The 21,590-nt window shown below is 44.5% G+C and overlaps 2 protein-coding genes across 5 annotated transcripts in view; one reads left to right on the forward strand and one right to left on the reverse strand.

The window, feature by feature from the left end:
* The first annotated feature begins 1,248 nt into the window (after positions 1-1,248).
* Positions 1,249-6,915, forward strand: LOC127008288 (uncharacterized). 2 transcript variants are annotated; one of them, XM_050880095.1, is made up of 5 exons: positions 1,249-1,618; positions 3,911-4,054; positions 4,509-5,135; positions 5,275-5,400; positions 6,782-6,915. In XM_050880095.1, exons 1-5 carry the CDS (start codon positions 1,613-1,615, stop codon positions 6,785-6,787), a joined length of 909 nt encoding a protein of 302 aa, XP_050736052.1. In that variant the 5' UTR covers positions 1,249-1,612; the 3' UTR covers positions 6,788-6,915. The 2 variants fall into 2 exon arrangements, with proteins under 2 accessions (XP_050736052.1, XP_050736053.1); XM_050880096.1 differs by having other exon boundaries at positions 5,275-5,376.
* LOC127008284 (cohesin subunit SA-2-like) overlaps positions 6,623-21,590 on the reverse strand; it is a 29,223-nt gene continuing 14,255 nt past the window's right edge. For 2 of the 3 annotated variants that reach the window (XM_050880086.1, XM_050880085.1), the window contains exons 10-22: positions 20,874-21,399; positions 20,315-20,533; positions 19,339-19,524; positions 18,601-18,813; positions 18,033-18,194; positions 17,431-17,619; positions 16,944-17,097; positions 16,344-16,477; positions 15,615-15,785; positions 14,873-15,081; positions 14,309-14,466; positions 14,132-14,177; positions 12,484-13,220 (exon numbers count right to left, since the gene is read on the reverse strand). In XM_050880086.1, the coding sequence (XP_050736043.1) occupies positions 12,908-13,220; positions 14,132-14,177; positions 14,309-14,466; positions 14,873-15,081; positions 15,615-15,785; positions 16,344-16,477; positions 16,944-17,097; positions 17,431-17,619; positions 18,033-18,194; positions 18,601-18,813; positions 19,339-19,524; positions 20,315-20,533; positions 20,874-21,399 (2,680 nt within the window). In that variant the 3' untranslated portion in view covers positions 12,484-12,907. Of the gene's footprint in view, positions 10,690-11,120; positions 11,275-11,482; positions 11,627-12,483; positions 13,221-14,131; positions 14,178-14,308; positions 14,467-14,872; positions 15,082-15,614; positions 15,786-16,343; positions 16,478-16,943; positions 17,098-17,430; positions 17,620-18,032; positions 18,195-18,600; positions 18,814-19,338; positions 19,525-20,314; positions 20,534-20,873; positions 21,400-21,590 lie in introns of those variants that run through there. The other variant, XM_050880087.1, reaches the window with a different exon arrangement.

The following is a 21,590-nucleotide window of genomic DNA, read 5'->3' on the forward strand; positions in this document are numbered from 1 at the left end:
AGTTATATACGAAGAATAAATATAAGCCCTATTAGGCCCAAAATAATGTAGCTAAGCCTAGTTCAGATCGGAAAATAGCAAAATATAAGTTAACAAGCGAAGTAGTGAAGGGTAGTCAGTTCAGAGACGGAAGTAGGAAAAATAGTTAAGGTTATATACGAGAAATAAATAAAAACTCTATAGGGCCCAAAATAATGTTGTTAAGCCTAATTCAGATCGAAAAATAGCAAAATATAAGTTAACAAGCGAAGTAGTGAAGGGTAGTCAGTTCAGAGACGGAAGTAGGAAAAATAGTTAAGGATATATACGAGAAATAAATAAAAACTCTATAGGGCCCAAAATAATGTAGTTACGCCTAATTCAGATCGGAAAATAGCAAAAGGAGTTATCAAGCGAAGTAGTGGACGATGCTTGGCTCCGAAATGAATTAAATAAATGAGTCCAGTTCAGAGAGGGAAGTATAGGCAAAATAGTTAAGGTTATATACGAAGAATAAATATAAACCCTAAAGGGCCCAAAATAATGTAGTTAAGCGTAGTTCAGATCGGAAAATAGCAAAATAAATTAACAAGCGAAGTAGCGGACGATGCAATAAATGGAGATATAGTTCAGAGTAGGCAAAATAGTAAAGGTTATATACGAGGAATAAATATAAACTATAGGGCCCAAAATAATGTACTAGTTAAGCCTATTGTTCAGATCGGCAAATAGCAAATAAGTTAATCAGACCACGAAATAGAGGGAGGGAAGGGAGAGGAGGGGGGAGGAAGGAAGGGGAAGGGAGAGAGAGAGATAGAGAGGGCCGGTAAAAGTGATTCTACATTAATTAATCAGATGGCTCCAAAACTTTGCATTAATTCTACTCTAGTTAATATTAAGTTGAAGGAAGTGTCGGTCGAGCTTGTTTTTAAAGGAAGTAGGCGAAATAATTTAACAAGCGTACTATTGGATGACCATGTAGAACAGCCTCGTCAGAAACAAGTAATAATATAGTTAACGAGAGAGAGAGAGAGAGAGAGAGAGAGAGAGAGAGCCGGATCAGACTCCTAACAAGCCCTCTCCTATCTTAAGTACACCCACCCTCACTGATATCATGGCCTAAACCAATAATATGCATGACCAAACCCCTACTATTGATAAAGAGATAGATAAAAGAGATGTACATAGTGGATAGAGCAGTACGATAACCACAGAGAGAGAGAGAGGGGGGGAGGGGGGGAGGCAGTACGTGGGGGCGTAACCAACAAACAAACAAACAGCTGACAGTGACAGGACGTGTATGCGACAGGAAGGATACCAGAGTTTACTGACTGAGCGGACGGGACGGTTACTACGCCATATTGAGCTCTGACAGTGATAAGAAAGGTTAATGTGGCCTCCTGACAGTGAAAGGGAAGGTTGATATGTCCTGAGATATGAGTGAAGAGGAATACTGAAGAAGAAGAAGAAGGAGGAGGAGGTTGATACGAGTACGATACAGGAACGTTACCGACTGGCTCCACCCATACGTTCCCTTCTGTAATTTCCCACGCATACGTTCACTGTGGCCGTTCTGAGGCTGCCGAGGAAGAGTTAGAGAAGAAGAAAGCTCAAAAGCGGCAGTAACAGCGAAATGGAGGTAAGACAGTAGGATAAATAAGGGTTGTAAGTGGTTAGGTTAGTGTTGTCAGGAAATCGTTGTTAGGGAATTTGTGTTTGTCGTTTGGTGTTTTGTGTGGCCGTGAGGGATTAAATGAAGGGATTACATGGAAGGTCAGCACTAGGAACAATACAATCAATGGTGGGGTAATTATTAAGGAGTTCTAGATGTCAGAGGTTAGGGGAAGTCACGAAGTAGTTTGATCTAAGGTTCCTTCTTCTGGAGTGTTTTAGGGGGCTTGTTAGGCTGTTTGTAGAGGAGGACAGAAAGGGGATAGGTGAAGAAAGGGCTTGCAAGAAAATACCACAAAGAAAGGTGTTAGAGAGAGAGAGAGAGAGAGAGAGAGAGTTTATGAGAGGTGTAATCCCCAATTCTTCTTCCTCCTTCAATTCTTCATTATTTTACTTCAATCCCCAATTCTGCCTCCTTCATTCCTTCACTATTTTACTTTAATCCCCATTCCAACATCCTCCTTCCTTTATTCCTTCTTTACTTGACTTTAATCCCCAATTCTGCCTCCTCCTTCATTCCTTCATTATTTTACTTTCCTCCCCAATTCTACCTCGTCCGTCCCCGGCAGTCACCACCCAGCACACCAAGCGGTTAGTTTATGTCCCCCTTTACCTGTACGCCATATATTATTAACCTGGGGGCTGTTAGTAATTTATAGAGGGGGATGCAAGCTGTCGATGGAAAGTAGGAAGACTAGGTTAGGAGGGAAGCTTGTTTGGGAGGTTAAGTTAGGTTCGGAGGAGAGGAAGGAGAGCGAGGAGAACCTGACTGTTGCCGCTGCTGCCTATCTGGTGTTTGCCTCCACTCCGGGATGCAGGGGAGGGGGGCTTTGTTGTGCAGTGGTTAACACTCGGCTCACAACCAAGAGAGCCCGGGTTCAATTCCCAGGCGGAGTGGAAAAATTTGGGCGGATTTTCCGATACCCTACGCCCCTGTCCACCCAGCAGTGAATGGGTACCAGGTATTAATCGGGGGTAGTGTCCAGTCTCATGGGATCTGTTCCCTTCTCCTATAATTCCTTCCCCTTCTGTCTCTCTTCGGCATATGACCACGTATGTTGCGCCGACTAAATGAAACTTTTTCCGGGATGCGGGTGACTGGTATCCATATTCTTAAACGTTTCAGGTTTCCATAAACCCGGTAGCTGCGGGGATCATGTTTCTTAAAGGCCCCTCTAAGCGAGAAAAGTGAGAAAAAATCATCACTCACGCAAACCATTTCATAATATATATCAACGCATTTTTGATCAGTTTATGCATCATCTATTTTGGGGGGTTATATCATGGCTAAAATTTGGCCCGTCACTGGTACATGGTAAAGCCACAAATTTGGCCCATCACTGGTACATGGTAAAGCCACAAATTTGGCCCGTCGCTGGTACACGGTAAAGCCACAAATTTGGCCCGTCGCTGGTACACGGTAAAGCCACAAATTTGGCCTGTCGCTGGTACACGGTAAAGCCACAAATTTGGCCTGTCGCTGTTACACGGTAAAGCCACAAATCTGGCCCGTCGCTGGTACATGGTAAAGCCACAAATTTGGCCCGTTACTGCTACCGGGTTAAAACTGTTTCCCAAGGCCTCAGAGAAGATTAACCGGACTTTCATGGGTGATATTTTCCGTTCAGTATGCAGAAGTTAGGTAAAACTATCACTGGGATCACAAAACAGGCTATGAATGTCTCGGAAGCTTCTACGAGAGGCTTTTTAAAGAGGTGAACTGAGGGGACGATATGTCAAAGAATATGGGCGTAAATCTCCTGATGGGATTACAGCGCCGGGGCTCAAGAGAATAAAGGGATATAGAGCGTTGCATCGTCAAGAGTTCCTCATTAGCTTAGGCCAGTGCTTGTACAATAGCATGAGTCAAACGTACATAATCCTTCTTTGTTATATTATAAAGTAACTACATATACCTAAATATTGTACCTACATATTGTTTAAAGTATACTTCTGTTAATTTTAAAATGAATGTTCTTTAATTCTTTTACTTACACTCATCATCACCATTTCGTTTAAGGTCCGTTTTCACTCTTCTTGAGCGGTTGGACGCTTTATGGCTCTCCTCCATTCTACTCTGTCTTCTCTACCTGAATATTTTACCTTTGTGTTGTTTAAAAATACTTCTCTTGATGTACCCAAGAAACCTGTAGTATATGCAACCTGTCAGGATGAGCAAGAAGTAATCCTAATTTGTTCAAAAACTAGAATTGTCTTGTATTATCACTCTGAGTTATTCATATTGACTATTTACTTCCAGTTTTCCTGCCAAGTTTGTCTGAGCCGCTATGACTCTGAGGGCCACCGACCGCTGCTGCTGCCCGCCTGCGGCCACTCCTTCTGTGCCTACTGTGTGCAGGTCCTGGGCCAGCAGGGCAAGACGTACTGCCCCAAATGCAGGAAGGTGAGTGTCTCTTGTTGAGGCCTGTAGCCGACTTGTCCTTCAGCAGCAGGGAATAATTTTTCTAAAGTGTAATGATTTCAAAGACATACAGTTGTACACTTGCAAAGAAATTTATCAATCCATCTTACTCCTAAATTTGTGACTGGGTGGCCCTTCTCTGCACGACACTGGGCAGAGGGAATAGAGGGTGAAGTTATCCCATGTAACTTGCCCCATAAAGAGTGACTCCCTAGTCATGAGTTAAGAGGAAGGCAGATCAACTTTTTTGTTCCCAACCACATAAAAAAGCAGCTGAAAGTAAAGATTGTCAGTTTTAAGGGTCATTAGCAAGTTTTAATGATAGGAGTAATAGCAGGCTGGTATATTTCCATGATCAGTATACATTTATATAAAAAAGCATATGCATATGACAATGATCAATATTATTCATCCTGTTCATTCTTTATTCACTAAGGAGAATGCGGTGCAGCCCGTCTCCTCCCTGCCCGTCAACTACAGTTTGCTAGAAATTGTCCAGAGCACGTCACTTGGCGCTGATGCCGATGAACCTCCTGAACCTCCTTCCAACCCCATGGGAGGGACGACTGCCAGGAAAATGCCACCCCACTCAAGCCTCCCCAAAAGTCTCTCAAGGCCAGTGGGTTGTACTCCGAGATCAAGCTCTGGTGCCCACGTGCTCAGTAAGCTCCTGCACAATGGAATGAACCAAAACTCCACCAGTTTGAGAAACCAACCCATGTTCACCCCAGCAAGTCCTACAGGATACACATCCTTCCCTACACCAGCCGCGAGCACTGTGCAGGCACATGTGATAAGGCAACCCATGTTCACCACAGTAAATTCATATGCTGCAGGTTACACATCCTTCCCTCCACCAGCCGCGAGCACTGTGCAGGCATGCATGAGAAGGCAATCCATGTTCCTCCCTGTAAGTTCATCTGCTGCAGGTTACACATCCTTCCCTGCACCAGCCCGGAGCACTGTGCAGGCACACGACCCCAACTTCCCCGAGGCAGGGCCTGAGAAAGAGCTGCAGGATGAGTTGGACTTTCAGATGGCAATCCACCTCACTTTTTGCAAGGTGATGCTTATTAATTTTATCATTATGCTAGAAGGTATTGATCTGTGACTGGTGACCTTAATTTAATATAAGGACATACAAATGTAAATTATTTATTACCACCATATTGTTTTGAGTATTCCTGTTCTTGCCTCGGCAGGACTTGAACCATGACATCAACCGACACCACAACTGTCCTGTCTGGCGCCGGGAGAGGGAAGACAACGAGGACGTGGCCTCCGTCCTCACCTTCATGCAGGAGGTGGGTGCAGGATGCAGCCTAACAGTAAGACCACCCTTCCCCCTCTTAACTGCATTGCTACAAAAACAGGATCATTGTTGATTATCTTGCTGAGACAGCATAGGTAAATAGTAAGGAAGGTATATTATAATTTTTAAAGAAATTGAAAACTATAATTATTGGTTTTAAATGCCCAGAGTAAGAATTGCTTGTTCAAAGATGAATGGGTGATAAGTAGTGAATTTTTGTCCTGTAGAAGCTTGGAAATCCTCTTCTTTACTTATTGTTTTTATAATTACTTAGTTAAAAATTTCCAGTTAGGCAAAGACCTCTCCAGTTGAATTATTTAGGATGCTGTATTCATTGCAACCATTAACCAACCCCCATGCAGTGGTTGTCTCCAGGCACAACCACTCTCCTTCTCTCAGCAGTAAGCATCCCCACCAAAACCCTCCCCCGCTTTAGACTATCAGTGCTCTTATTCCATCTTCTTGGAAAGCCTTTTTAGCTTAAACCAAAATGCTATCAGCACACTGTTGCTGGAGGTGCATTATTTGGTTTCTCATTCATGTGAATTAAGACTTAATGGTTAATTCATTACTGAATTACCTCCGTGGTGCAGTGGTTAGCATGTCTAGCTACTAAATCACAAGCCAGGACTCAAATTCCAGCCATGGGAGTGAGCTCAAAGCTCACCCAGCTGTTCATCATCCCTTTTGGGCAGGTCAATAAATGGATACCGTGGGAAAGTAACTGGTAAGCCTGATGCCACACTGGCCCTATGTCCTGGGATAATGGGTTAGTTCCCACCACAGGCTCAAGGGCCAGTGTGACTGACCTGACCACTGAGCTCACACACAGCTTTAGGGCCACTTTCACAGTCACTTTGTTTGTATTGATCGTTACCAATGGCGGCGATCGACGCTATAGTTTTCCACGTGAAACTGGCCTATGGGGTAGTGGCGGCTGCAGAGGAAGCGAGAGGTGTTGAGAGTGTGTGGTAAGGTGTGGGGCTAGGCTAACCCCGCAGCCGCCACTACCCCATCGGCCAGTTTTACATGGAAATATTATAGCGGCAATCGCTGCCATTAGTAACGATCAAAACAAACAAAATGACTGTGAAAGCGGCCCTTTGTGTATGCCCCCAACTTTACTTACCAGACAGTGAGCACTGAGCAGGGAACTTCAATGGCAAGATTCCACTTTTAGGTTTTAAGGTTGACCAGAGATATGTTCAGTAGGGAGATGAAGCAAAGAAACTCAAGAAGACCTTAGTAATTCAAAATATTTTATTCTGAACAGATTAGGAACAAGTAGAAAAATTCTTTATGATGATTAGTCCATTTCCATTATTATAATGTCTATAGTATGATATGCCTTGTAGTCTATTGTATGATGTGCTTGTGTGACATTTCATATTATTCAGATATGATGCCGTGGCTGTTGGGCGAACACTTCACACAGCAGCACGAGGCGGAGCAGTGACAGACAATTCACAACCCCACTTCAAAGGCTGGGTCAGGGCTACTCCAACAATAGAAAGTTATACATGGTATCCTACAGGTGTGTTTCTCCATCCTCATTATCATAAGTTTTGTTAAGTTGTGACTTGTTAACTAGTGAGCCCTTCACATGCCACCTCTTGGGATGTGTCTGAGGTGTCATTGACAAGGTTGGTAAATACGCAAACATTGTGCTCCAAGTTTTAATAGAAGTTGTTTGGTGATTTTCGTGTGATGAATGGAAAGCTTAAGTTGTACAGGCAGCAGCACTGTCCTGGCCAAGGGGAGTGGAGCAGGAGGTGGGTGATGGGTGACAAGCAGGTGATATGCCATTACCCATAAGTGAGCAGTTCTACAAAATTAGTCAGTACATGGCAAAAAATGTGAAGCTACAGTGTTGATTTGCCACCCAATCAGTTGCATAGACTAATCATTTTAAGTTTGGTGTAATACTAGTCATGTGGTCAGCAGCTTTTAGTGACATCATATCGTCCCATTCATAGCCAACAACACAAAATCAGTCCTCTCAAAATACAAACCACGCAAGAACTTTTATGTTTGTGCTTTGGCACAAGCAATCATAAAAACTAGTTTGAGTATTGATTTTTTTTTAAGTGCCCGCCTATGGCGCTGGTAGGCATTCTTAACCCGATAGCAGCGGGGATCATATTTTTAATGGTCCCTCTAAGCGAGAAAAATGAGAAAAAATCATCACTCACACAAACCATTTCATAATATATATCGAAGCATTTGTGATCAGTTTATGTATCATCTATTTGGCCTGTCACTGCTACACGGTGAAGCCACAAATTTGGCCTGTCGCTGCTACTGGGTTAAGGACACAAAGTTTGGTGGTTGGTGGTTGGCCCTAGGCCATTATGGCACAGGCAAGTGTTTTATAGTGGTGCAGCATATGTACTTAATGACAGTATGTGAGTTTGCTTCTGAATCATCAGTCCAGTCTTTCATGATGGCCTTACCTCAACATTAAAACTCACATTTTGCCTATTTTTATCTACCAATTATACCCAAAGCTGTAATGGTGTATTAGGTCTTTGGGTATAAGAATAAACATATTATAATCTCTACTCACTATACAGGTCCAGAAGCCCCACCCCTTGCACCGAGGGGGCTCCGTCCCCTTCCATCTGATAGGCTGATGGTTACAATTGGAAATATATAAATTACATATGTTAAATACCATATGACCAGAATTGATCACTGTGGTTGGTACACAAAGTATTATTAGAATCAAATAATTAACAACACTGCACCTAACACTGACTAGACTACATCAAAAAATAAAATATTATTCACTGTGAGGCCTGCACCCCTGTTCCCTTACTTTAGCCTGGTCTACTACGTGCAGTACAGGAGACAAATTCACTTATTTTAGTTTTATTTCCCACACCTCTCATTTGTCCTCTGCACCACATGTGCATAGTGGGCAAGGCTAAAAGAACGGTGATACGTGCCTCACTGTAAACTTTTATTTATTGGTGTATATTAATTAGTAGGTGCAGTGTGCTCAATTACTAAAATTATAAGTATTAGTACTTGTGTATAATCCTGCTCATATGAGATCTAATTAACTCCTTTATCTACTCCCAATTGCAACCTTCAGCCAATCAGGTGGAAGGGGGTGCAGTCTCCTCAGTGCAAGGGATGGAGTTTCTGGGTCAGCCTAGTGTGCAGAGACAATAGTTAGTGGGTAATATGAGTGGTCTAAGTTTAGGGAAACATAGAATGTAAGTTTCATTATTCAGTTATAACTCTTGTTTATGAGCACCAAAAATATACTGAAAATGCCTTGGTTTAGGAGCAGTGACTTGGTGTATGAGCATCCTATTTGTACAAGTCGAAGACGTGAGCCTGGGTTCCCTTCGTTCACCGCAAGAAGAGAACACCCAAAGCGGAAAACAATGGGAATGGGGTCTCAGTCTGCATTTTACTCTCACAGAGGTAGCACCCGCGCACTTGAGTACACTTATGTTTCTGCTCGTGTGCGTTCTTTGTGTCCTCAGTTCTACAGTGAGTGTTCGTTTTGGTTTACGAGTTTTTGAGGTTTGCGAGCAGAATTCCGGAACGAATTAAGCTCGTAAACCAAGGTATGACTATATTTCCTCTTACTTTTGACAGCCTACAACAGAGAGAATGACGCAGTGCACATAAACAGCTGCTTATGTATCCTTCTGGTGGATCATGTCACAGATTGCCTTTGAATAGAGCTTGCTGATTGGTTCCTCTGCATCTGCCTCCCAGCTGTTGCAGTGCATGGAAGCTGGATGAATCCCTCCCTGCAGTTGTTTGCATCTGCTATAGTTTTGTACACCATTTCTATGGTTCGCCTCATCCTCCTCCCCATTCTTGCAGTGGAAGTGGCATGCAGTCGCTAATGGCTAGTCTACCCACTGATACCCTCCCAACCAACACAACACCATGGCTATAGTTTTCACTCAAATGTTATTCAATCAACCAGTGGGTGTTTAGTACTTCTTTTGCCGACCGTACAGTACTTCAGCAGATGCAACCAAACACAGAGATTTGTCTGCCTCCCATACATCGCAGCAGGTAGGAGGATGACAGAGGAACCAGCAGTAAGTCCTATTCGGAGGGGACCTGTGAAACGACCCACCAGAGAGATACTTAAGCTGCCGTCTTTTTGTGTTGCCTCGTTCTCTCTGTAAAAGACTCAAAGCGTTAAGAGGAAATATAGCACAACTGCATGGGGATGAATGTCCTGTATACTTATATGACGGCTACTTAATGTGAGGTTAGTTTTGGATCATCAGTCTACCCGGAGGGGTTATATTGTGCATCAGATCTTTGGGTGTAAGGGTGGGCATATCAGTTAATGGGTAGTATGAGTGATCTAGGTATAGGAAAGCAGCATGTAGGAGTTTTATTTCATTTCCTGTAATGGTTTCAGTGTCTTCTACAGAGAGAATGAGGCAGCAGGCAGAGATGGCTGATTGTGTACCGTGCTGGTGGATCATCTCGAGGGGTGCCTCGAAATAAGAGCTCACTGATTGGTTCCTCGTGTCTCCCAGCCAGTGTGTAGGAGGCAGACCAATCCTTCTCTATAGTTAGCTGCATCCACTGTCAATAATGTACACCACCTCCACTCTTCCTGTTCCTATTCCTGCGGTGGGAGCGGCATACATTATTGCCAAGAATGGAACTAACCACTGAGAGGGATTCGTCCGCCCCCATGCATCACGGCAGCTGGGAGAGACAATGAAGGAACAGTTGGTGAGCTCTAATCCAAGGTGACCTGTAAGATGATCCACCAGAGGGATGCATCATCAGTCATCTCTGTGTGCCACCTCGTTCCCTCTGAAGAAGACAAAAGCATTAGAGGAAACATAACATGCCTACTACATCCTCTACCACCCGTTTGTTGCTCCGTCTGCCAAGATATCAATTAATGTGCCTTATATTATTAACTCGCAATATATATATTTCTTGTACGTGCAGGTATGTGCTAAAATTACCTCAATTTCAAGCAAGTTTTGGAAAAAATGTGTATTCATTTGTCAATAAAATTAATGAGAAGAAAATTTGTATCCTTCCTTAACTTAATACTTACTCCAGATAAGTAAATTGCTCCACAACACTTACTCCAGATAAGTAAATTGCTCTACAACAAATTCAATGATTGTAAAACTGTTATACATCCAACAAAAACAAAGATACTACAATGAAATCATATGAAACTGACACCCTCCCTGGAAACAACGACAACCTTGTATGAGAAAGGGAGTCCGGCAGTGATCAAACCATTCTGCCTCCGCCCTCACCTGCTGGGTAGAGGCGCTCAGCGGTGACACTCCTGAAAGATGGCAAGTATATGGAAAAACACTCAACAAGTACTACAATGAAGCCCACCATAATTATTCAACAAAACTACACAGCTCTACAAGTGAACCTCACTTTCTGTGCATGGGAAATGACAGCAAAGATCATTATTGTGTCTGTTTCTTACAAAGTGGGTGGCCCAGTGCTGCTCTTGTGACTATATAGACAGATAGTAATATTCACTTCATTCATAGAAGACTTCATTAAAACTTGTCCACACTAAACAATCACACAGACATGTATTGTCATGTGGAATATACTAAAATATTTCCCACATGCTTTTTCCATTTCTCCTTTGCCTTGTGCTCAAACAGCCACCCCCAGTTTTCCCAGTGAAGCAAATTAATAAAGTCCATTTCTTGGCTACGTCACATAACAAAATTGACTGCGGATTGGGGCACATACCATGGGTGTGGAGTGGAAGATGCGAGGCACCTCTCTTTGTGGCTCCTGAGTGTCCTCTATTACGAGACTGTCATCTGTCTCCACCTCTGTGTCTGGGTGGACTAGTGACCACTGAAGTTGTCGCCTCGGGACCTCAGCCCCTTCGCCTCTGAAGCTGGAAACAAAGACATAATATTACTCACTCAATACAGTGCAGGCAAAAGTCATAATCTTTTAGCACAAGGAAGCTGACAAGTAATACTCTTATATAAAATTAGTTACTTGTGTGCCTGAGGGAAAATGATCATGAACTTTTTGACCTTATTTAGCTCTACAACGGCAATGAAAAACTGACTAGGAGCATCTGACCCTCTCATCCTTACCTTAGCCTCAGGTACCTCCTGTCGCTTTGCTCAGACGGCTGCTGTTTTTTCCGCCCCCTTCCACCCACCCTCCCTCTTCCACCTTGCCTCTTCCTCTTGGTGCCTCTTCTGCCCCAGCCCTCGTCATGGTCACTGTCGTCTATCCTGTAAACACACTTAACTTTAGACAGATAATTCAGGTACCTCTTGATCAGCTCCCCACGAAGCTGTATTGGTAGCATGCACTAGTGTGACCTCTGTCGTGCCCTGCTGCTTCCCATGGTGTCTGGCATAATACACGAACATTGTGAGTGATATATAAATAATTGTGAAAACGACTGAGAAACTGCACTTGACATATATACCCTGTGACATTACCATATTTTCATTATTTTGTGAATTTTGGAGGTAATTAAATGATATGGGAATGATTCACATATGCACCCCATTCTCTAAAATCAGTATTAAATTGACTATTAATAGGATACATGCTTGTGCCAAATTTGGGCATTTGAGTTAATTGGGAGCCATGTATGATTTCTGCATAAATACTACTTTTCTAGAGGCTTAAATATTAATCCCTCAAAGTGCTTTACAACATCCCTTTACAATGTGCTTTTGGTGTACTGTGAAACTGTTAAAATAGTCACTGAATTGCACAACTAAATGGGATGGGTTTTTTTGTTTTTTTTAACAGCAAAGGAGACGGCTCAAGGACAACAAAAAGAGTGCAGAGAAAAAAAAAAAGCCCGCTACTCACCACTCCCAGAACAGACAAAAGTATAGTGGCCAAAAGAGAGGATAAATTACACTAAATGATTTCTGGCCACAAAAACTTGCACCAACTTCTATTGTCCTGTGATGGCATTGCTCCCTAGTGTGCAGTGAGTCTCTGCCCCACCCTGGCACTGAACGCTAGCAACGGTGACAAGACAAAGAGACAACACACCTTACCTTACACTCCCTGTCACGCGGCTGCCGGGCTGAGGAAAGCTGCTTATGTGAAGGGACAAATGCGTGTATACAAAACGGATATTTATTATAATACTTTACAATGACTCTGTACTCTTATATAAATATTTCTCCTCATTAGAATCCCAGTCTGATCATACAAACATGACATCCTGGGCAGTGAATGCTCCAGTTTAACCAAATTCACAACATTCACAAATAAAACTCCATTTATTTTAGTTATACTATATACTAAAATACAATATAAAACTATGATAATGCTACTTCAGAGACTTCTACTGTTAAATATACAACTCTAGACTACTTCCCGGCTACAGTGGAGGGCTACAGAGATGCCACAACTACAGACAGGCTACAGGAGGGGAAAGGGGAGGGTGGTTCTGAAAGGGGGAGTGTAGAGATCAGAGGTGAGAGGAAAGACTATGAAGGAGCACGGGAGGGTCAAGATCAGGGGCACTGGGTTCAGGGGTCAGGTCACACGGGTGCGCGGCCCAACACCTGGATGTCGCCCCGCTGCCAGTCACCCTCCAGGATGAGGTGACGCACAAAGTCCTCATCGTCATACTGGATGTCATAACAAGTGCCGTTGATGAACTGCCCGTCGTCGGACTCCTCGGGGACGGTGCCAGGCGCGGAGATGCCCAGCACGGTGCCGGTGCAGTAGACGTGGTCCCCGTCAATGTACCACTTGTGGCGGATCACCCTCCCGATGACGTCCGCGTGTACCTGCTCCAGCCGCCTGCGCCGACGCGGCCGCCCAGTCTCGCGCGGCTCCTCAACCGGCATCCTTGAGGGGTAAGATGGTAAGTGCCCACCCTGCCTCACCCACCCTCATTAACCTAAAGACACTTATTCTAATCTGCTGTGGCCACAGTAGCTTCTGCTGTGGAGGTGGCAGCTCATTCCTTGTCACAGTGGGATGAAGCTCATTCAGTGTGTTTTTAATGTACCTCACGAGAACCAGTGAGGCTCCTGCCTGGGCTGGCTGACTGCCTGCCTGAGTGATTCCTTCTGACTAAAGTGCATGAGGGAAGGATTCCCTGCCATCCAAAGGAGTGTTAACTGCCATATACCTCACACTACGACAACTCATTCCCTTGCTTGGGTAACTGATTCTGCCTTACGCTGGTGACACTGCTGCAGAACTCCCTAAACCATGATGATGCCAGTGATGCCATTACAAGACCATTGGCTCCTTTTCTTGGTGATGATGAGGTCATCTTAAGTTATTGTTTCTTCCTGCCTCGTAGAATGGAAGGAAAGGCTTCCTTTCTTCCTTCCTCTATACATGTGGACCCCCACTAAGCTCCAATACCCACTACAATACCAGTTACTTACTACACACACATATACCAACAACACCTGGCCACGCTGTCTCAGCCTGGCCTCTAGGTCACACCACTGAATAATGCAGGGAAGTATTAACTCCTCATGAAAGAATAAATATCCTTTAAGTCAAAGCAAAGAGCACTTTGTTAAATGAGTCCTTTGCTGCAGTGACAAAAAGAAACACTTCCATCACTATAACTCAAAATCATAAGAAAAATGTCATGATCTCCAAACTCTTAGAAAAATGCAATAATACTAAAGTGACTGGCTGTGACTGCTGAGGCTCTGCTGAAAGAGGGTGGCCGGGCTCTCCTTATCTATGACTACAGAATACGTCTACATACAGAATAACCAAGAGACTGTACTCACTGGAAGGGCGCGTCGTCATCGTCGTCTTCATCATCATCGTCATCCACTGTGGTGAGGAAAAAAAGTGGATGAGTAACCATGACACATTTAGGTGAGGGTGCATGCGTCCAAAGAAAGCACTGATGGATGAATGTTTACGATAAATTACCCAAACAATCAATTCCTTCCCTCCCTCACCGTGCTTGCGCTTCCTGGTGTAGGCCCGCTTGGAGGTCTGGGGCGGCTGGTCTCCCTCGCCGTGCACCAGGGAGTTGCGGTACATGAGCAGCGGCTGCCAGTCCTCGCCGCGGGAGCTCGGCATCCCAGCGGCAATACGACGGTCCAGGTACGCAAGGCTGGTGGAAGAACAAGGATCCCAAAATATAGACACCATCACAACTACTACTACTACTACTACTACTACTACCACTACTTCCTTACTGTTTGTCCTTATTCCAACTATCATACCTGGCCACCGCAAAAGTAAACAACAGCATCAATTTTATCTTATTCTAAATATTTTTCAAGTTTAAGGGTGATATTTTCATAACGAAGGGTTGAAAATCATCTTTAGCTACTCATACACTACAATTATATCCCTTTTTACCCTATGGACAGTGTACTGAAGAGGATTCAGTACCACTGGGCATTGGAGAGGCTGAGGCAAAGGACAGAAATAGTTGGAAGTATATCATCAATCGTCTAGCCTCGTAAGTGATTAAGGGACAGCCGGACAATAAAAAGATGATGATGATGACTTACACGACTCTCTTGTCCTGTTTGAGCAGCTTATTCGTGAACTCGGTAAGGATCTCCAGGAAAGCCAGGTTGGGGGGCGGCTCGCTGGGGTCGCCCTGGTTCTCTGGCGGGTTGACAGCGAAGAGGATCCCCTCGCGGTGCAGGGCAGTGATGGCCTCCCTGTTCTTGACGGCATCCAGGCCAAAGGAGAGGGCGAAGCGCTTGGCCAACTCCTGTAGGGGTGAAGACAGTCAGGGAGATGTTACTGGTGCTTACTCATGATTACAGATTTTGTTTTCAATTATTTTTATATATTTATTTATTTGTTTATTGTTTAGCAAGGGAAGCACTAAAGGGTAAAAACAAAAACAGCAATAAAAGCCTGCTAGATGCTGCTCCAACAAAAGAAATGGGAATAAGAGCCACGAAACTTCTGCCTAATGACAAAAACTAAACAAAAATTCCTGTGATGTGTGATAAGGCACCATCCAACCCCATATTTACTTATTTATTTGTTTATTGTTTAGCAAGGGAGGCACTAAAAGGTATAAAAACAAAAAGAGCAACAGAAAGCCCACTTGACGCTACTCCAACAAAAGAAAAAGGAAAAAGACACACAAAACCTCTTCGTAAAGACAAAAACTAAACTAAATAAACCCTGAACTATGACGAGGCACCATCCAACCCCATACAGGAATATAAGGACGTTTAACTGAAAAAAGAAAAGAAGAGAAAGCTCTATGACGAGGCAAATGCAACAGCACACCTTAAGGCTGATAAAGTCCGCGCTCTGCCTGTTGATGCGTCCGTTGTCCTTCTGCAGCTCCCGGAAGATCATGGTGAGGGCGAGGGCCATGGTGCGGGCGGAGTTCACCTTGTTGATCTCCCGAGCCTTGCCCAGTGTGGCCTTGATGATGTCCCCGTAGTCATCGTAATACTGGAGGAGGATGACCAAGAGGCAGTGAGTGAAGGAACAGGTGGAGACGTCTTGAAAATATTCTCTGATTTATCATAGAAATAGAGGAAGAAAAGGAACAGGCATTGTAGAACAGGACATGTAGAGAGGACTTAGAGATGTCCCCAAGTCATCACACTGCAGTTTTTTGTTTTTTCTTGCAAAGGAAGCAGAGAAATGGCAAAAAAGATAGAAAAAAAGCCGTTGATGGAGTAGTAGAGATAGGAAGGAAATGAGTCCACCAACAAATAAAAGTTCTCCCTCATTCAGTTCAGTATCTTAACCCTAATAGGAAGTTTCTCTCTTTACCCAAACCCTACATGAGATCATATGTTTCCCTTTCCTGCTTTCAAAGACTCAACTCCTCCAGCTAGGCGAAGAAGTGTCTCTAGATCCCGTTTTCTATCTACAGCTACATCCCAGCACCATTCCCTACAGAATTAAAAAACAGAGAAGCTCATCCTACCCAAAAAGTCTCCAACCCCTTCTTCAACAACTAAGCTCTCAGCCTCTCCATGCAGCAACAAGCCCCTTCCTTACCCTGACGTAGTGCTTGAACACGTCCGCAGCGACCATGGTGGGGAGGACGTTGTACACAATCAGCTTGCAGAACGTGGCCAAGAAGTTCCTCCTCTTGTGCAGCTCCTCAATCTTTACATGCTCGTCCTGCTCCTCTGCTCGGGGGAAGAGGGGGAGAAAACGGGGACTTGAATTTATGGTCCGTCTTTACTTATGGGTGTCATATTAACAACCCTGAGTTTGAAGTAAGGGTTCCCATCTTAACTTATGCTGCCAAATGAACATGTTAGAGATGACAGGCATTTTGTGGCCCTGTATTTACATGATAAGATACAACATCCTGTCATCAAAACCAAATTTCTGCAGGACGATTCTTTGATGTGAAATAAAACTGTGCAAACTGATGGACCACATTACCAAAGGACTGAATACCCAGCTAACTTAACACACCAATAGAACTCAAGGATACCAAAGGACTCAATACAATACAAGGTGATACAAGGACGCTAAATCAAAAGTGACCAGACAGCCAAAACATGACCAGCTCCTTCAGTCACACAATCCCCAAAGGCATGACGCTATACAACCCTGCTGCCACCTCCTCCTCCTCCTCCTACTCACCTCCCTCGTCGTCAATGAACACGTAGGTCTGGATGAAGTTGTTGAGGAGGTGCTGGAGGCCTCGGTCAGGCTCGTACTTGAGGGACGAAACTGCCTGGTTGGAGGAGAGCTGGCGGCTGAAGATGATGAGTAGGTCACACATGGTCACGTAGGCCTGAGGGGAGGAAAGGAGGGGAGGGTGAGTATGACAGGTGGAAGGAAAGGGAGGTTAAAGATGACTGGTGGTATAAACATTAGAGTTCCGTTTTCTTTTCTATGTTACATCCTTTAATGCAAATTTTGAAGAACATACATTTTAAGAACTCTACCATTTGAAGCCCATAATTTCTTCTAATCATCAGGAAAAAAGATTAAAAACATTATCTTACAGTTATATCTTAAGTTACTTCTACACAATAGGGCTTCATGACATTATACACTGTTATTTTTGCAATCAGTTAATGTTTTGGGGTTGAGGAGCACGGAAAGGTGACAGTCAGGCCCTCACCTCCTCCCTGAAGACTGGGTTGGTGGAGTTGGCCAGGAGGTGTTTGCAGGCCTCGAAGAAGAGGTGAAGACGCGTGCGCAGCGCCTCCACTGCGTCGGTGGTCATGGCGCGCTTCTTGTCCATGTCCTCGATCTGGTGCAGCTCCCACATCAGCCCATAGAAGCAGGAGGATATGCAGTACTTGGTGGCCTGTAGAGGGTGTAATTGATTGACTGAGTTACTGACTGACTGACTGACATTGATTTTCTGATCGATTGATTGGGGTATGATGTCAGAGCGTCGCAACTACTGTGATCATCTCTGCACATGTATTTCAATAGGTTAATACATACTTCAATGATTCACAGGTATTATTAGCAAATGGAATGTTGATAAAGTGCGTTATCTATCTATATCTCCAACGCTCTGTCCCCTCTGCGGATACGAGGTACGTCAAGTTATCATGAGTGTGTTTCCCGTTCATTGCACAGAAGCCTTGCAAAACTATACTGCCAGGGTCATGAAACAATTAATGGAAGCCCCGACAACTTCCACAAGAGACTCTTTTAAATTAATGTACTAAGCCTCCGAAGAGTTTAATAATATGGGCCCGAGTTTGTTACCTTCTCCGGGAGGATCTTGCTCCCTTCGACAGCGTGTTTGATATTGGAGTAGAGGGAGTCCCAGATGTTGCAGGGACCCATGTTGTGGCAGGAGTAGAAGATGGAGACACGCTTCACAGATGACACCAAGGCAAAGGTCTCATCCTCATCAGGCTCCAGCTCCTGCAAATGTCAGTTCCGGTTGATGTGAGAGACAAACACACACACACATGCACTCCTTTCCTCTCCTCTCCTCTGCTCTTTTCCCTTCCCCTCCTTTCCTTTCCTTTCCCATCCCCTTCCCTCCCTCTCTCTCCTCTCCTCTTTCCCATCCCCTTCCCCCCCTTTCTCTCTCCACCAATAATGAAAGATTCTATACATTTTTATCAGTCTTGTTCTCCTAGGTGCAGCTCATCACACATCACTCCCTCTTTCCATAAATTCCATCCACATATTCTTCTTCCATCCATTCTCATTCACCCTATCAACTCATTCTCTCAAACATATCATCATTCCCTTTCCTACTAACCTTAACATCACTCCCTCATCCTCCCTTCATTCTCCACTCACCCATCCACTCGCTACTCACCCCATCCAGCAGGTTAATGTACTCATCGTTGGCTTCTTTGTACTTGTTGACGATCATGTCCAGCAGGGAGGAGCGGGCCACATCGCAGCGGGAGTAGATGGCAAACTCGTCCTTACACAGCAGCTCCAGGGTCTTGGCGGCCGTCTCGAGTACCTCCGTGTCGCTGTGTTTGTCTGGCACCTCCTGTATTAGCTTCAGCAGGAGGTCAAGGTTCTGTGGAGGAGAGATGGGGTGAAAATGTTAGAGGGAGGGAAAGTGGGAATGATGGATATGGTAGTTTTTTTCTTTAATTTTCCACCTCTTTTCATTAATCTTTCCCTTTCTCAAACTCAGGAGGGAAACAAGGTAGTAGAGGTGGAGGAAAAGGTAGTTTCTTCTTTACTATCAATTGTGGAAGAGCAACAAGAGGCAAGAAACACTGGAAGAGCAAAAAGGAATGAATGGTGGAGGGGGAGAAGAGATGGTGGAAAAACGGAAGGAAGGAAGGAATGGTGGAGAGAAGGAAGAAATTGTGGAAGGAAGGAAGGAATGACAGAAAGAAGGAACAGCAGAGGGAAGGAAGAAATAGTGAGGGAAAAGAAGGAAATAATGTGAGGAAGATATGGCTGAGAAAACGAAGGAAGGAATAGTTGAGAAAAGGAAGAAAATGGTGAAAAAAAAATGAAAGAATAAGTGGGAGAAGGAAGTAAGGTAGAAATAAAAAAAAAGAGAGAGAGAGTAACCTGCCCACTGACCCACCTTCTCCTGCCTGCTGGTGGTGTAGATGTCGAGGTCAAAGTACTGTGGAATGATGAGGAGGTTGGCCACTTTCTCGGCATCTACCAGGTACTTGTGCAGCAGCTGGGGCAGGGTGGGGATCAGGTGCTTGGTCAGCTTGGCCCGGTCATCGTTCACCTGCTTGGCTTCCTTGGCTGACAACACGGGCTGGGAGGGACGGGAAAGAAGGGTCAGGTAAAATAAACAAATCACTTAATAAAAAAATAGATGAATAAATGAATGCAGTCAATCTTTATCCTTTAGTTTTGCCTTTGATCACTTTTCTGCCATGATTAGGTCTTGACTCAGAATACTCATATATGATTCTTTATTAATGAGACTTTCTATACAACAAAGTGAGGTTATTCTTTGTTGATTTATACTGTAAGTTGCTGGCTATCATGTGTTTGAGGATACCCTAAACTTAACCTAACCTAACCTAACAAAACTCAAAACAGTTACTATAGGTCTTGACTCAGAAAATTCATACATGCTTCCTTACTAATGAGACTTTCAATACAACAAAGTGAGGTTATTCTCTGTTGATTTATACTGTAAGTTGCTGGCTATCATGTGTTTGAAGATACCCTAAACTTAACCTAACCTAACCTAACAAAACTCAAAAACAGTTACTATAGGTCTTGACTCAGAAAATTCATATATGCTTCTTTACTAATGAGACTTTCAATACAACAAAGTGAGGTTATTCTCTGGTGATTTATACCACGAGTTGCTGGCTATCATGTGTTTGAAGATACCCTAAACTTAACCTAACCCAACCTAACAAAACTCAAAAGTTACTATATGTCTTGACTCAGAAAATTCATACATGCTTCCTTACTAATGAGACTTTCAGTACAACAAAGTGAGGTTATTCTCTGGTGATTTATACCACGAGTTGCTGGCTATCATGTGTTTGAAGAAAGAAAATACATCCCTTGGGTCACAGCAGCCTTACCTTCCTTGTGGGCCCACGTCCGACTGGCGGCTCCCCCGTGGCGGCCTGCTTGATGGAGCACACCATGATCTCGATGAGGCTGGTCTCCTGGCGGTCGTCCAGCGGCTCCTCCATGGGCCCCGGCTCCTCCAGCAGCAGGTCCGTCATGCACTCCCAGTCCTTCATCATGTCGTTGCTCTCGATCAGCGAGTCCACAAGGTACGCCCCATGCTCGTGTAGCTGTGGGGTGAAGGGGTGTGGTGGTGGTGGTAATGGATGAAGGGGTGTGGTGGTGGTGGTAATGGATGAAGGGGTGTAGTAGTGGTGGTGGTGATGGGTGAAGGGGGCAAGTGATAGGGATGATGGCTGTGAGGCTTTAAATGCATATAATTGTCAATTCCTAGACATCACTTAACGCTTCAAACCCAAATATTTTATGCAGCTTCGAAGAGAATTCCACACCAAGTATAAATGGGTACGTGAGGAGCAGAAACATAAAGAACTCCTAAAATAACATGCCTGATACTGACACACAGAAAACAGACAGGCAGGTGGGAAGGGCTTAAGACAACGGCCGTACCTCTGACTCAATGAAGAACTGCACCAAGTCCTTGATGAGCGGTGTGTTGGGTCGCCTCTTCTTGCCCCGCTTGGTCCTGAGGGCGGCGACAGCATCATCGTCAGGGATGAAGAGACGCTCGTTCAGGAAGTCCCCAGCGGCCTGGGCCACAGCACGGTGGGACGAGTACACCAACTCATACACGTGCTCACAGTCCTTGTCAGTGAGGATGTCGCGGTGGTGCTTGAGGATGGAGATGACCAGCCGCACTGCCTGCACCGCCACGTCATACTCCTTGTCCAGCGTCATGGCCACGATGCGGTCCTTGAACTTGCTGGTGAAGAGCTCAAGTTTGCTCTGCAGCTCCTCACTGGCGTAGAGCGGCTGCAGCGCCTGGAGACACTTAAGTCGCACGTCCCCAACCTTGTCGTGCAGCGTCCAGCCGATGTATTTCAGGTACGAGTCATCCAAGAAATTCTGGTGGAACTTCTTCATCCACAGGCCAATCTCCGCCATACAGATGGAGCGGATCTCAGGCAATGTGTCCCTGTTGAAGAAGGACAGGTGGTCAGGGGCAAAGTTACCTCTCTCATGGGGAGGGGGTTCAGGAGTACTTACTTAGGGTTCATATCAGTCATTCATTTTCAAGTATTGTTTCTAAAGTGTTATGGGTGAATAGTTAACACATTTCACGAGTTTGTCATTACACCTTCAAGGGGAGTCAAGTGGAGATTAAAA

The sequence above is a fragment of the Eriocheir sinensis genome, chromosome 37 (genome assembly GCF_024679095.1).
Source record: "Eriocheir sinensis breed Jianghai 21 chromosome 37, ASM2467909v1, whole genome shotgun sequence".
In the NCBI taxonomy this organism is placed as follows: domain Eukaryota; kingdom Metazoa; phylum Arthropoda; class Malacostraca; order Decapoda; family Varunidae; genus Eriocheir; species Eriocheir sinensis.

Excerpts from the sequence above, each read along its gene's own strand:
- LOC127008288 (XM_050880095.1), top strand. Across the intron at positions 4,055-4,508 it reads ACTGCCCCAAATGCAGGAAG|GAGAATGCGGTGCAGCCCGT; the intron begins GTGAGTGTCTCT and ends TTATTCACTAAG. Across the intron at positions 5,136-5,274 it reads TCCACCTCACTTTTTGCAAG|GACTTGAACCATGACATCAA; the intron begins GTGATGCTTATT and ends TTGCCTCGGCAG.